Here is a 16,737-nt window from a genome sequence, read left to right on the forward strand (position 1 = left end):
TTTCTCCTTCCCCTCAAGAACCACTTCTCGTTTCCTGAAGGCGCTCTCGCAAGGCGCGCGCGGACGCCAAACAGTGACATTGAAACCGGATGACCATGTGTCACATCGCCCAATTTCCGTGACTACACTTCCCCTACTGGCGACAAGGCTCCCAAACAAACCACAGTAGAGGCCGAAAAAGTCAATGGGACATCTAGGAAACTGATGGGCGTCTAGCGGTAGCGGTGGCTTAAGGCACACTCCTGCCTCTCATCATCACGCCTTTCTCCCAGCACGTTTCCCCTTTTTCATGAACCATCTTTCCTTTTGTTGCGAGTGAGGGTGCGCATTTGGCGGCTCTTAGTGGCGCAACCCCTAATCCGCATTTCTTTCAAAGCGTGGGTGTCTTCCGCTTCCCCTCTTTGCCTAGCGGGCCCGCGTGCTTCGTTTCCAGTAACTGGCCGTTACTGCAGCGTAATAAATCGTCCTGAGCTTTGCTGTACTCGCACAAACTAGGCCACTCAACCACCGCACCAACTCCATATGCCCAATACTGAATCATCCCCTCTGAAAAGTGTTAGTGTACACGATGCCTGCGTAACGTGATAAAGAAAAAAATCGAACAAATATAAATAAATCCTTCCCCCCCCCCCCCCGATTTGCTTGGGACAATGTATACTTCACACTGAAAATGAATAACTTCGCGTCATACTGCCGAAGAAAAACACATATTACTATGCTTGTAATGCAGTACACTTCACACTCGAAATAATAAAGAAAAATATCACCCTACTACAGACGCAAATACAATTATGAAACACTCCGCGCTGCACTAAACTGTATTAATAAGTTCGCGTGAGCGTGACTCCCCTACCATAAGACACATGAACGGGATTGGGTTCTAATCTTCCTATTTGATTGCGGCTCTCACAGTCACCACTCCGCACCATGATTGTCTAAACACGCGAGACCCACTCAGTGCATTCCCAGGTCTCCAGAGCAGACTCAAAGGGAGCGACGGGATTAGTGTCAGGTATACCATAATCTCAATTAATCGCACTGGCAAATGAATGAATGTTTCAGACGAAGAACGCTTCGGATGTCATGCTGGATATGAGTTCTAAATGGAACCTTCTTGAAGTGGTGCAAGTGAAGATCTCTATGGCTGTCCTGAGGGCTTTTTCACGAAGAGCGGTTCCACGCAGTCCACCCTCACAGCATCAAATTGATGTACAGGTACAACTGAATAACATGGGAGTAGAGGCATTGGAGCGCTCCCTGGAGCGCTCCCTGGAGCGACGGTGTAACGTTTGCATAAGCAACATTCCTAATCACACCTTTTACCATCCTTCTAGATTTGGAAATCCAGAAGCGCTCTCTTAACTCCGATAGTGTTTATCCAGCACACCCATGTAAAACTTCGAAGTGTGCTTTGGTTGCTAGTAGGCGGGAAATGTGTTGCTTGCTTGCAAGTAAATAAGTTTTCTCTGAAACCCTGCCAGTGTGCCGGTTGGGTAACCCAAAGCGCGCATCGGCCAAGTTTCAGAAAAAACTCATGTTGCCTGATATTAAATCATAGTTACGTATTCTGTTTCAAACACTTTTTCTCTGATTTGCCCCTCTACCTCGTCCTCTATCGTTTCCGCTCCCCGTTACTATTCTGGTGTCTCTCGTAGTGTGAGCCAAGCTGGCGCGCCATCACCGCGGCGCTTTGCAGTCGCGAGCTTGCCCCTTCAATGTCCCCTTCACGGGGTTCTCGAGTATTTCAGCCTGTGCTTGACAGTCAGCAGGCACTTGCCCCACTACAAGTAGTGAGACGTGTCCGCGTCAGCTCCCGCTTTATGGGCAGTTTTGACCAGATTTTTCTCTCGTTGGTGCCTAATTCTGTGCTAAGCGGATCCGCGAAGTTACACGGTATACCGGGATATAGGACCTTTTTTAGTGAGTGGACTGTACTTGATTTTACGGCCTTTCTCGTCGAGTCTACACCGCCGGAGGTGTTAACCCTTAACGCCGAACCCGCCGTGCTCGTGGACCGCGCCGGCTCCCTGTCCGCTTGACGCTTTTGTCATGATGGAATACGCTGTGGAAGGCGAAGATATTGCTCCGGAAGACGTTTCGGAGGATGCTGGCTGGAAAATTTACACCCAGAGGAAATCTACGACTAAGCCAAGGCCATCATACGGCGGCAACGCTGTTAGCCCTAACGGCGGGCCGGGACCCAAGAACGGCAAAGTGAGTCCAAACTCGCCTGCTAGCGTCAAGAAGGGTATCATCCTTCGCGGTAAAATGCCTCCGCTGCCGAAAAATCATATCAAGATTATCGTCAGGATTAGGGGAGGTCTGAATATTGCTAAAATTGGTGCGGCCACGGTGGCTGATGCAATCGCAGCTGCTGCTTGCCTAGACGAGGCAAAGCGAGAATCGGACACGATCTGCCCCAATTATCAGTAGAATGTTGTGGTGGTTAGCACGCCGGAAGAAGAAAATGCTGCGAAGTACATGAGGATCAAGGATTTATGCATTGCTGGGCACAGGCATGAAGCTGCAGCATATCGTGCGGCGCCGCATGAAACGTGCAAGGGAATCATAAGAAATGTTCCTCTCAGCGAGGGACCCGAAGCGCTCAGTCGCAAGATTGTCAACCAGCGTAATCCCCTGGCCCTGGCGGCAAAATGCATCAAGGAGTCGGGTACGGTCATCATCGCCTTCGATGGATACAAGGTGCCCAACTACGTTCGTTATGGTAACGCGCTGGTTAGGTGCACGCTTTACCGCAAGCAGATTGATGTTTGTTATGCTTGTGGAAAGCTGGGGCATCGCGTTGACGTCTGCCCCTCGCCGGAAGAAGTGGTTTGCAGGGGCTGTGGTTTAACCAATCCCAGTGAGGCCCACCGGTGTACGTCCAAGTGTGAACTGTGTGGGGGAGAGCATATAACGGCTGCCAAGGAGTGCCAGCAGCGGTTCCGTACCCCATATGTGGTCCGGCGCCGTCGTTTTGAGCGGGCTATGGCGGACATCAAGGCGGAGGATGAAGAGAAGGGAGGCTTCAGGTACGACGACAGCCAGTTCCCGACGGTGCGGAAGACGCTGGAGAGCGGGCAAGGACAAGATCGTGGGCGTCGACGTTCAAGGTCAAGATCATGGAGACGGGGTAGAGCATCTCGCAGCCACTCCGGTGGCCGGTCTGGGAGCAGATCGGCGTCTAAGGTGCGCTTCGGACTGCACGGACAGTTGGGAACTGAGAATGCGCGTGGCCCCAACGGGACTGCGGGACAGGGTGTGCGCAAGAGTGCTGTGCTGCAGGGTCTACAAGGCAAGGGCCCCAGTGGAGCGGCAAGTGGTACTACCTGGACGGAGCGCACAAGTGCTCGAACGGAGATGCCTAGTTTGGTAAGGCCCGATCAAAGCAAGAATGAGATGAGATTGAAGAGGCTAGAACAGGAAAATGCAGAGAGAAATGATGAGGCTGCTTAGGGCAGAAATCTCGGCCCTTAAGGGTGTGGCAGGACCTGCACCGGTCGAGAGGGCAATGCCTGAGCCCATAGAGAGCATGGATTTTGCTGATGTAGGTGAGGCTAGTGGGTCGCGCCCCTCAAACAGGAAAGCGATGACTCATGAGGCGGAGCCCGCGTCGAGGAAGTTGAGATCTGAGGTGAAGGAGATGCTGTCGATTGTTGTAGATAGTGTTAAGCAGGTCAGTGATGGTCTGGCGCAGCTGAATACGCGTCTCACAGAGTCGCTCGGCTCGATTGATGGGAGGTTCAAGGAGCTGCAATGTAGAATAGAGGTGTAGGAAAACAAATCCAGTGTGAGTGCCTCTCCCCTTCTTAGGTCCGGATCTCAGTCGGCTGGTTCCTCGAGAGGGAAGATTCAGGTTCAGCAAGATGGCTCGCAGCAACTGCTTCAACATAGCGCGACAAAATGAGGCTTTTTGTGTGTGGCAATGAAACTGTAGGGGGTATGCTCGTAAACGGGCGCCTCTACAGCAGTATATTCGCGCGTGTAAGGGTAGGCCGCAGGCTATTCTACTGCAGGAGACAATGACGGAAGAAGTTTCTCTGACGGGCTACCGAACCGTCTTCGGCGGATCCAAAGCTCGAGGGACCAACATTCTGTTGGATAGCAAACGGACGCGTGTTATCCATGATCTTAAGATACCTTTAAGTTCCCTGGAATATGTCATGATTGAGGTGATTCCTAACCAATTGAACAAGAAAAGCGTGTTTATTCTGAACGTGTATAGTGCCCCGAGGGACAGGGTGCAGATATTCAAGCTGCCTCTGCAGAAGGCTTCTAAGCTTGCCGGGGACCATCCGCTGATCGTGGCTGGGGATTTTAATGCTCCGTATCACGTGTGGGGTTACAAGCATGACACAGTAAAAGGGAGAGACCTTTGGCAGAACGCTGCGTAGTTTGACGTTACGCTAGTCACTGACCTTGCCTTTCCGACACCTATAGGGACGTCGGCGTGTAGAGATACTACCCCTGACCTCTGCTTTGTAAAGAACGCAGCCTAGCCTAGTTGGTGCAATCTTGCCGAAGACCTAGGTAGTGATCATTATATTAACCAAGTCGTTTTTGAGGTGGAGGGTAGGCGCCCTAGGGCGCTAACGTTTATAGACTGGGATAAGTTTCGGATGATCCGGGAGGAGAGAGGAGAAAGGGGGAAGGAATTCGAAGGCCTGTACCGGCCGTCCCTGGAGGATTGGGTCACCCAGTTGAGGGAGGATGTAAAGGAGGCTACGAAGGAGATCACTACGGATTTGGAGGTGGATAGTGTTGATAGCAGGCTGCCCCATCTGATTGAAGCCAAGCAGTCTATGATGGCTAGGTGGAAGGGGCAGAGGCTTAATCGCAGGCTGCGTAAAAAGATTTCCGAGCTGAATAAGCTGATTGAGGAGCACTGTAAGCTTTTGTCTAGGCAACAGTGGGATGAGGTATGCAGCTCGGTGGGCGAGCAGGTGCGCAATGGGAGGTCGTGGGGCTTGCTTATGCATTTGCTGAACGACTCCAATACGAGGGTTAGTCAGGGGCACGTCCTAGCTAGAGCTGTACACGAAGCAGTGGGGTCTGCCTCGGAGGGAGAGCTGGTTGAAAAGGTTGCCAACAAATACCTTCCTGTTGCGGACCCGGATGCTTTTCTGACGCAGCAGGCCTACACGGGAGAGGACAACTTTTCCCTAGATGAGGACTTTTCTGTGGAAGAGGTACGCACGGTTTTGCATAACCTTAAGAGCAAGTCGGCTCCCGGAGCGGACGGGATTTCGAACAAGCTTTTGAAAATTTGGACGATAGGTCAATTAAGTACCTTACCGGGGAGGTTAACGCTATGTGGAGAGACGGGGTGGTTCCGGTGCAGTGGAAGACAGCTCTCATGGTGCTGATTCCCAAGGCTGGCAAAGTCCCGAGCATTGATAACTTAAGGCCTATTTCGCTCACTTCGTGTGTGGGCAAGGTAGCCGAGCCTGCGGTGCTTAATCGGCTTACAAGGTACCTTGAGGAGAACCAGGTCTACCCCCACACTATGATTGGTTTTAGGGCCGGGCTGTCGACTCAAGAGGCAATGAAGCTCATCAAGCATCAGGTCATTGATGAAGATGGAAGGGGCGTTAAGGCCATCCTAGGGCAGGACCTGGAGATGGCTTTTGTCTACGTTCGGCACTCTTATATTCTTAAGTCCATTTCGGATCTTGGCCTCGGCGCGCGCTTTCATGACTATGTCAGGTCCTTCCTGTCAGGCAGGAAGGCTACCTTGAAGGTTGCGGAGCTGGAGTGAAAGATGTTAAATCTTGGAGACAGGGGCACTCCTCAAGGGGCCGTCATCTCGCCCATATTGTTCAATCTCGCCATGGTCGGATTGACCTAGAAGCTCTTGGAGATTGAGGGGATTAGGCACCCCATGTATGCAGATGACGTGACCATATGGTGTCCCGGTGGTAGTGAGGGCTATATCGAAAGTGTTCTGCAGGAGGCAGTAGATGTAATTGAGAATTATTTGGACCCGACGGGGTTAAGGTGCTCCCCCTCTAAGTCGGAGTTGTTGCTGTACAGTCCCACTAAAAGGGGACGCAAGCCAAGGGGATGGATCCCCGTGGACCAGCTGAGCATTCAGCTTCGTACAAGAAATGGCGATCTCATACCTAGGGTTGATAAGATCAGGGTTCTGGGGATGATTATTGAGTCGAACGGCGCCAACACGCTGACGATCCAGAAGATCATTGCCAAGACAGAAAATGCGGTACGCCTAGTGAAGAGGGTGGCCAACAGGCAGACGGGGTTCAAGGAGGATAGTCTCATTAGACTTATGCACGCATTTGTATTGTGTCACTTTACTTATGTGGCGGCCATGCACAAGTGCAAACCATCGGAGAAGGAGAAGCTTGACATGCAGATTAGCAAGATCACGAAGAAAGTGTTGCGAGTGCCAATGTGCACCAGCACCGACCGAGTTCTCCAGCTGGGAATTCATAATACCTTGGATGAGATAGCTGAGGCTCAGGAGAGGACGCAGATGGTGCGTCTCTCTACGACTAGCACGGGTCGGCATATTCTGAGAGAGTTAGGTGTTCCTCAGGAGAAGATTTCGCAGCTTCATGCCGGTATTCCCGTGAAGATCCGTAATCGGTATCACGTCAAGCCTGTTCCCAGGAACATGCATCCGGAGCGAAATGTTGGTAGAAGAAAGGCCAGGGGAGCTTGCCTACTGAGACTCATTCGGGATAAAAATCAGAAGGTTGGCTTCGTCGATGCTTCTTTTAACGAGGAGAGAAAGGTGTTTACCATAGTTGTCGTGGACAATGAGGGCAGTCTCGTTAACGCTGCTACCGTTCGGACTGATAGGCCAGAGGTCGCGGAGCAAGCGGCTATTGCGCTCGCCTTGGTTGACAGGCGCAGGCCTTTTGTATATAGCCATTCAAAGTCGGCCGTTGGGGCCTTTGAGAAGGGCTCGGTGGCTAAGGTTGCTTTTAAAATTATGCAGACATGTGAGATCTCTCAACGCTACTTATGCTGGTTCCCTGCTCACCTTGGGATGATCGACGGAGCCCCTCTGAATCTCAATTAGTCCGCTCATGAGGCAGCGCGAGATCTTACCCTCCACTCTGCCCCGCGCAATGGCGTGGCAGTACTCCCCGAGAACAGAGACACCCCTTCCACATACAATGAAATCACGAATTATTAGCTTCTTAATCCCAGGGTTTACAGTGTGCTGCATCCTAAACTAAACAGGGCTCCGGCACTTACATTACGCTTACTACAGAGGGGTACTTATCCTTGCCCACGGAGACTGAACATGTTTTATCCAGAGAGGTATACAGAGCCTTATTGCCAAGATTGTGGTGCTTTAGCCACGCTCGAACACATGCTCTGGTCTTGCGAAAGAATTGAAGACTCGGCGATCAAGGATGCATCCAGGTGGGAGGCTGCACTTCGCATCCCGGACCTGGATGAACAATTCTGGGCTGTCCAGCAGGCTTACGACGTGGCCGTGAGGCTTCGCCTTCCGGTCCCGACGTGGGAGCGGCCCACTTAGTGATTAATTATCACTACTTGCAGGACCAAACAAAGTTTTCCTTCCTTCCTTCCTTCGTTGACAGTCAGCAGATCCGTAGCTCTCCATGTTCCTCTTCTGTTGGTCCAAACGGTAGCTACCAGTGATGAGACTTGATCGCAGTTTTCCGGCTGTCACCTGCCAGTTTTTGGCACCAAAATGGTAAATACATGACTAACGGACACGCCGATAAAGACACCTTTCTCAGAGCGACGTTTATTAGTGGCTGCCTGAATTTGGAAAGCAAACATCGCTTCCAAGCGAAGCCGAGCACACGCACAGTTTCCGCGGTATGTAGCTCGCCGTCGCCTTTTCTCAAGCGAGGACACGGGAAAGTCAACATGCAGTGTTGCGATGAGCACGCACGTAAAACTGATGGCGAGCTTTCGTTGTAATGTTGAGCTGGGGCGATGGGAAGGAGTTGCATGTGCGGCATGCAGCGAGATGGCAAAGCGAATGATAGCCGCGTATCCAGTGCTGGGTCTTTTTTATGCACTCGTGCCATGTATGCTACGTGTCGAATCACATTGCCGTGACTTAACTGATGTTTTCTTTGATCAGCAAAACAAAGAGCACTCAGCCTAACTCAGAAGACGTTTTTCCTTTTTTGGTGTAGAACTCACTCGCAGGGTCCATCACCTTCGACTCAGCCGCACTGATTCGAACTGAAATTCCCCAATATTCGACTTCGCCTTGCTTCCCAAAACCCACACGTTCCAATATTCTTCTCAGCAGGGCTCACTCAAACTGTAAGTTGTAAGTCTCAGTCTTAGTGTGTGTCACTAAGTAAATTCATGAATTAGCTTGCCAACCTCGGCTGACAGGTGTAATTGACCAAAAAGTCTTCAGTTGCCTAGCCAATTGCAAGAACCATTTGGTATGCCTCTGATGTTGGTGCCTGACGTTGCAGCAATGTGACATCAGCGTATTGTAAGATGGAGTGCTGAAACAAACTGAATGCGACTTTCCGTACTGCGAGCCTTTTGACTCGCAATTGCAAGGCGAACAGGATGATTACATTTTTGGAGGAATGGCACGCACTAGTTACTGCGCCAAACTAAGGGACACCACCGAATGCATAGGAGACCAGATTGCTTGTGTTCCAAGAATGTTAAGGCTGGTAATTAATAAATAAATCTGCTCTGCGTAGTACTCGCATAAAATTTTCAATCGAATCGCGCTTACACCCTTCTTTTGCCCATCTGCACTGCAGCTAATAGATCCGTACACCCTATATTCTTTTTCGAAGGCCGAGCATATTCAGTTTTTGCCCACTCGCACCGCACTGGATGCCCTACGAAGTAACGTACTACGTTAACACATGCCTCCGCTCTACAGAGGCAAGACCTATTTATGGAAACCAAGGGCGCGTTCCGCTTGCACGAGCCTTTGTGCTACGCTACCTAAATGTATAAGCTATGCTGGTAGCGAGAAGAGGGGGACTCAGGAGGGGGTGTACGTGGCAAGAAAAAAACTTGTAGCAATAAATATTCTAATGAATTCTGGGATCTTACGTGGCAGAACCTAGATCTCATCAAGAGGCATGCCGTAGTGTGAGACTTTGCAATATTTTGAACCCCTTTGATTTAAGTGCACGGTTATTTTTGCCTTTTGCCCCATCAAAATGCAGCCGCTGTTGGGAACAAAAACCGCAACCTCGAGCTCCACCGCGTCGCTGGGCTAGCGTGGGGAGTAAGATTGCAATTTACAGCCGCCGAACATACACACTCTGCTCTTTCAATACTCGTCTTCGCGACTTTTTTCTGATCATGCTCTGCAAGTTTATCCCCGGTTATGTCAGCTACCGTATCGGTTATAAACCTTACGAGCGGTGATCGCTGCATGTGTAGTCTTTAGGTGTTCGTTTTTAACTCAATTTACAAGATAAAATCAAATGGAACTGATACGATGACAGTTCTAATGACGTAGAAGATGGACACATTCCTTCTGTGCCTCTGCTTGGCGCTCCACATGCGCAAATGTTATCTGGCAGACAACAGCAGACAACGAGCTTCCCTTGTTCATGTATCACCCGCCTTTTTTGCAGCGGGGCTGTATATGGCTAGCGGATTTGTCCGTCAGTCTGTCGCCTGTACGCCGAAAACGCCTCCCTCGCAACCCCATGCGCATGCGCAAATAAAGAAGAGAAAGAGAGGCACGTGATTGGCTGGGCCAGTAGTGACGTCCTTGCTCTTCTTCGCAGCTAAGGGCGCGCACAGCAGCTTTTCTCCGGCTCCGAAATGGGTAAGAACACGCGTCATACATACTCCTGAGTAGCAGGAAGCTTCCGATCAGCAACACCGCGGGCAGCACCCGGACCGAGCTCGTCTACGGCGTGCCGATGCTGCAGTCCGAGCACAAGAAGAAGAACAGCGAGGATCCGGCAGCCGTCACTTATTGAACCATCGCGATTAACCAATTGATAAACACCGGGGCCGCTCGTTTCAGTTTCGCTGGTTAACCATCTGTATTATATGTTTGGACGCTGATTTGTTTTATATTTTAACTGCCGGCGATGCGTGCACTAGTGTGTCTTCTGTGGCTTTATCACGGAAAGACAAAGTTACTAGAGATGACACGAGGCTTGCATTTGTAATTTGATCATCACTTTTACCATTTTTATGGTTGCGCTATGTGTCTTCTTTCATATTCATTCGGTTAAATTTTTTTTCAAACATTCACATTCAAAGACCAGCCTTTGTTAACCTTTGAGATAACGCAGTTAGTTCTGTTTCCTTTCTAAGGCGTTTTTCTTTCACTAAAAGTTGTGAGTAAGCGCTAGTGTTGTCTGCTTCTTCGACTTCATATATGTTAGTGGCACTCCCGTACTTCTCAATGGAACCTTACCAACACGCCCTAATCTCTACCTAGCTGCACTCTTGCAATCATGCTGCAAATGGGGCCGCCGTAATTGAAGATAATGGGCACTATCGGCATTCGGGTACCTTGATGAACCTGTCCTTGCAAGTCATTTCTGCACTCTACGTATCAAGCACGCTGGTACTGTAAACAAGGAACCGTCAAATTTCTGCAACAAGTTGCCTGCTTGTAAACATTCAGCCTCTTGATGCACACATGTTTGATCTGAATTGATTAAACCTACTTTGCCGGAGTAAGATCTCAAACGTGGCACCAAGAGCTCGAATCAACTAAAACACTAGCTAGCTACGCTCTCTGAACGTCGTGCGTGAGTGTAATGGAGCTCGAAGTGCGCCATGCATGACGCGACAACGGCGTCAGTTGCACGCACCACGTATGCATTATTGAGTTTTAGCTTCTTCCTTATATACAAATATAGCGAAGTAAGACGCATGTGTCCCAAAATTATACACGATGATAATATTACTCCCTCTTGTCATATGTGGCTTTCACAATCGGCCCTCTGTGCTGACATAACTAAAAGAATTTTCACATCAATATGAGAAACAAGCTTTGAGATCTGCCCATGAATGTCTAATATTATTTTGTCGCTGTAAAGTTTGATTCATGTTCGGCAGCTGTTAGGTTTTTTTACCCTTGGGTGTATTCGATGCGAACGCTCCAAGTGCAATCGGCGACAATACATTACCGAATCAAAACTTGCCTCTGAATTCCCCGACAGGGTTTCGTTGGTAGTGCTTTAAGCTACATGCTCTGCTGCGCGCTTCTCTGTCGTCACGGATAGCGAGCACGGTGACGTCGTGCGCCAGTCGTGGTATGTTGCGCTTGCCTGAAATAACTTTACCTGATTATACCTCACCATAATGCGTTGCGTTATGGTGAGGTTGCGTTGCGTTGCGTTGAACATGTTTATTCTAGTGCATACAACATCATTCACAGAAGCACGCTTGTCAATAAACTGCCAAACACAAATGGATGTTCCTAATATCTATATTTTTTTTACTTATTTGGCGTAATAGTCTGCAAGTGGAGCAAAAATAATACAATAAGAACTCCCTACCATGCATCGCGCATTAACTGCCATATGTCTCTGCAAACTCATTGTCCGTCACCAAAAGAACATAGTTTTCAGGTTCGTTGAAGATCAGGGCAAAATTAACGCGACTAATCTCCAGCGAGCATGTACCAAACACTTCACTCACGCACGCACTTATAACTAAACAAAGACCGACAGCTAACCCTACAATATTTTACGACGATAGGTGAACACAATCTTAGGTGACTGTGCTTGCGTTGGAAAGCCACCACGATGACTTTGACTTTGAAATGTGATGCCAGGCGTTAGGCCGTCTTGCGTTATGGAACCGAAATTCATAGGGAGTCGAACCCTCCCCCTTTGGTGGGTGTCGAAACAACCACATGTGATGTTAATAAGCCGAATTTAATTAAGACGCAGGACCTTTGGTAGGGCTCGCAGCCTTGACGTTTGGTGTTAACTAGGGTGAATTATGCCATCAATTCGACTGAGCACGAGGTCAAGGGATCGAATCCCGGCCACGGTGGCCGCATTTCGGTGGGGGCGAAATGCGAAAACACCCGTGTACTTAGATATAGGTGGGCGTTAAAGAATCCCAGGTGGTCGAAACTTCCAGAGTCCCCCACTACGGCATGCTTCTTAATCAGAAAGTGGTTCTGGTACGTAAAACCCCACAATTTAATTTTAGGCCATCAATTTAAAAGAAAGCGGGAAGCCGAGGTGAAGATGAAGCGGCTGCATGACCTGTGTTGTTAATTAAAATAGAGTTAAGGAACTCGAACCCACGACCTTCAGGGTTCGACATTGTTGGGAGTGGATCCCACTTGGAGGTATGGGCGAAGTACCCATATCTCCCAGTTGGATTCCGATTCACATTGTGAAGGTCAAGACTAGAACAAATGACCTTTGATATTAGGGCGGGGTTAAGGCACTCGAATCAGTCATACACCAAACCTTTATTTGGAGTGAAAACCATGAACCGTGGGGTTAATTAAGCCAAAGTTATTTAAAGCACAGTTGATTATGATATAGTTAATTACGGCACTCGTTTCCACGACTTTGGCGGGAGTCCAACCCACTTGCAGATATGGACACACCCACAATATCTCCAAGTTGGATTCCAATTGACATCTTGAAGGTCGAGAGTCAAACCCATTGTCCTTAGTGATAATTACGGTGAAGTTAAGTCACAGCTAATTTGGATAGATTTAATAAGGGCACTGGAACCAATGACGTGAGGCAGTAATAAAGGCAGAGGTAATTAAGGCACTGTTAATTATGATATAGTAGATAAGGCACTCGGACCCTCGACTTTTGGTGGGAGTCTAACCCTTCGTCCTTGTTGTAACCAAAATTCAGTGACAGAAAAATTTATTGTGTTACCACTGATGGTAAAACACACGATCATAGGCGTGGGTCGAACCTGCGACCTGTGATTTAATTAGGGCGAAGTTATTTAACGCACAGTTATTAAAGATATATGTATTTGGGGAACTCGAACCCCCAAATTTGGTGGAAGTCGAGCCAACTTGTATATATGGGCGAAGCGGCCATATCTTCAAGTGGAATTCCAATTGACACCATGTAGGTCGAGAGTCCAAACCATTATCTTCAATGCTAATTGGGACGTGAGTAATCAGAGATAGTTAATTACGACACATATAATTAAGACAAAAACACCCACTACCTCAGGCGGTAATTAAGGTGCAAATAATTATCATATACGTAATTATGGTGCTCGAACCCTCGACCTTTGGTGGGGGTCGAGACCAACGACTTTTGGTGTAAATAAGGTAATGTAACTAAGGCCCTCAAACGTAGGACCTTCGGTGCGAATCCGACCCTTCATCTTTGTTCTAACCAAGATTCAATGGCACAGATTTATGGTGTCACCATTGTTGGTAAAAACCACAACGAGTTGGGGAAGCTGAACCCGACGACTTTTGGTGTAAATAAGGCAAAGTAACTAAGGCCCTCAAACGCAGGACCTTCGGTGGGAGTCCGACCCTTCTTCTTTGTTCTAACCAAGATTCAATGACAGTTTTATGGTGTCACCATTGATGGTCAAAACCACGACGAGTAGGGGGAGTTGAACCCGACGACTTTTGATGTAAATAAGGCAAAGTAACTAAGGTCCTCAAACGCAGGACCTTCGGTGGGAGTCCGACCCTTCATCTTTGTTCTAACCAAGATTCAATGGCACAGATTTTGGGTGTCACCATTGCTGGTCAAAACCACGTCGAGTTGGGGGAGTTGAACCCGCGATTTTTGGTGTTAATTTGGGCGAAAATATTTAAGGCACAGTTATTAGATATAGGTAATTAAGGCACTCGAAGCATCGAAATTTGGTGGGAGTCTAGACCCACGACCATTGGTGAAACAAAAATTCAGTAGCACAAAAATTTATGGTGTCATCATTGATGATCGAACCCATAACCTTTGGTATTATTTAAGGCGAAGTTAGTGAAGCCACAGTTATTGAAGGTTGAATTAAGACCCTCGTACCAATGACATTTGGTGGGAGAAAAGTAATAGCAAGTAAAAACACATTCCAATGACCATGCTGAGTAATTTAAATATTGTCTCGTGAGCGTGCAGTGTTCCGCCTTCATTCTCTTTAGCGCTTGCTGAAGCGGCTGGCAACTTTTTATTTCGTGTCATGCAGATCTGCGATGATTTCCAACCTTGAAGGAGGAACAACGGTTGCACGCATCACCTGAAGTCACCCATGAAAGGTCCTTAAACAACTCAGACACTTCAAAATCTACGCGCACATCACTTCTAACATGACCCACATTTCCGCCAATATGAACTCGGCGAGACACTTAGATATTAAAAGGCAGAGTGTATACTCGCAGATAACCATTTACTCTAAAAACACACACAGAGGGCTTTGATGATATTGTTTGCTGTTTTCGAAAACTTACTAAACTAATCCTGATGAACAGGACTCAGTGCCTCTACCACGCGTTGATCCCACACAAGCTTTCCGGATGTTAGAACCTGAACGAATTGTTATTGTTAATTAGGCTCTTCAAACAATCACGTTAAGCATATAATTATATTAAATAAACCAAACGATACTTTCGCCCAAAGCAAGTGAAATAGTGGTAAAAAATGCTGAGGCATTGTTTGTTGTGATAGTATGTGTACATATCACAATGGCAATGTAATGATGTTTGCATTCTTACCGTAAACGTTGAGCGAAACCACTGGAGTGCTATTAATTGTCCCCACAGACCAGTACGTGTCCCTGAAATATAGGAGTGGTAGATATGGTAGAGCCTCTTAAAGAAATGCACAACCTTTGGGGTTTATCTGGTCACACCAAAATAAACGTCATTTGTCTTATCTGGATTCCCTTTCTTTAACGCTGCAAGCCGGGTACTTCTAAGTCACGAACGGCATGACATGCGTGTTATCAGTATAACCGATCATTTCCGACAGGAAAGTAGCGAGCGCAGCGTTTTCAAGAAAGGAAACGCAAGCAAGATGATGAAGCTTATCATTGTGTGCCAAGATAAGCCCCAAGGGGTGTAAATTTGTCTAAGAGTGTATATTATGAATGTTGTTTTGCTGTGATCGCTATACTACATAGGTATATAATCTAAGCATTTAAAAAGATCTTTACAATGAGTAAAAATTGCACAGCAACATTACGCAATTCCCAAAAGAAAGGCGAGCACATGATCGGGATAACGCTGTAAGAGAGGTGGATATAAACAGAATTACACGAAAGAGAAACCACTTGAATGAAAAAAACACTTTGACTTGAATGAAAGAAATGTATTTGCCCATGCTGCGCTATCTCACTCTCCTAACGCATCAAAGAACCTTGTTTGAAGCGCAAATCTTCCTCTTAGTAAATGTGTGCACCTTAAAGTACCTGGATATTAGTCTGTTCTGTGTAGAATTTTTATGTTGTTATGTTATCTGACACTGTTCAAAATTTTTTAACCACGTAATAGTAGCGTTACCTGCAAATGAATGCAAGCTTAGCATTCTAACTGCGGTTAAAAGAGTAAACCTGGAATCACATCTTGCGGTAAATAGACGATTGGGTGTTGGAAGTTATCCTAGATGCGCTTTTACATGGAGCAGCGTGTGAAGTTAATACCATATTTTATGTAAAAAAACCTTCTGGTGCTTAGTATGAGCTGCAGTGAGTGATCCTTGTATACAATGTTGACCATCAGGACTTTAGCCAAAATCGTTCAGTGGTGAAGTTCTGTTGAAAATGTTCCGTTTAAATATCATATCTGCTAACGCTAGCTGTTACGAATATAAAAACAAATCACACAAAAGCTTCATAGGAGATATACGACTAGTTAATATGAAAATGTATTTAGTAAATATATCTTACTGCTTTTTGCCTATGAAACACGTCTTGCGAGTTGTTGCTCCAGCCATGACGTGTTTACTTGGAAGCACGAAATATTACCACGTATTAATTCTTTTAAGGTTGCACATGTTTTTGCAAACCAGGTAACAAAAAATTAAGTGCTTAATTTATAAACAATAACGTTGGGTGGAACTTCTAGGATATGTTAATAGTTTTTAGTGATGATTTATAGAAAAATATACAACACAGATAACATATTTCCGGCGGAATTAGAACAAAAAAATTTTTCAGAATGCGGGCTCTACGCTTCTGAAAACACCTTCCTCTCGTTTGTTGTAACTTGAAACTTGTCAATATTATAATACGCTTCATATAATAACTCATATGAAAATAGGAAGACAAAAGCTCCGATAGAAGCGTTGGCACGCACCTGCTTTCTAACTTGTAAGTGATTGTAGATTTCTGACTCTTGGTAGATTTTTTACTTCTGGTAGATCTTTGCCTTCTGCCAGATTTCTGGAAACATGATAACATCAATGTTCTATATAAAAAACTTACTAAAAATTAGCCAACTTTCACTTTAGAAAAGAAATAGAACACATTTATCTTCATCATCGTAATCAATGTTAGCCTATCTTTATGTCCACTGCAGGACGAAGACCTCTCCCAGCGACCTCCAATGACCCCAGCCTTGCTCAACGTGACAACAACTTGCGCCTGCATTTTTTCTATTTAAGCACTCTATCTTAATTTTTTCCATTCGGGATTGCCTTTCCCTTCACTTGGCACCCACTCTGTAGCTCTGGTGGCCAATTGTTTACCTGCCATATGCACTGCATAGCCTTCCGTGAAACTTTCTGTATGTGAAAGTAAACAATCAACGTGCGCCGCTATCTATGGGCTTCCGCGATACCGTTGAAAGGTGTTATATACTCTTACGGCACAAGG

At 47.0% G+C, this 16,737-nt stretch overlaps 1 protein-coding gene across 1 annotated transcript in view; it reads right to left on the reverse strand.

The window, feature by feature from the left end:
* LOC142591527 (uncharacterized) overlaps window positions 1-16,737 on the reverse strand; it is a 402,039-nt gene that overhangs the window by 269,693 nt on the left and 115,609 nt on the right. The window contains exons 5-6 of the mRNA XM_075703849.1: window positions 16,220-16,305; window positions 14,639-14,700 (exon numbers count right to left, since the gene is read on the reverse strand). Of these exons, the coding sequence (XP_075559964.1) occupies window positions 14,639-14,700; window positions 16,220-16,305 (148 nt within the window). The remainder of the gene's footprint in view (window positions 1-14,638; window positions 14,701-16,219; window positions 16,306-16,737) is intronic.

The sequence above is a fragment of the Dermacentor variabilis genome, chromosome 8 (genome assembly GCF_050947875.1).
Source record: "Dermacentor variabilis isolate Ectoservices chromosome 8, ASM5094787v1, whole genome shotgun sequence".
NCBI classification, from domain to species: domain Eukaryota; kingdom Metazoa; phylum Arthropoda; class Arachnida; order Ixodida; family Ixodidae; genus Dermacentor; species Dermacentor variabilis.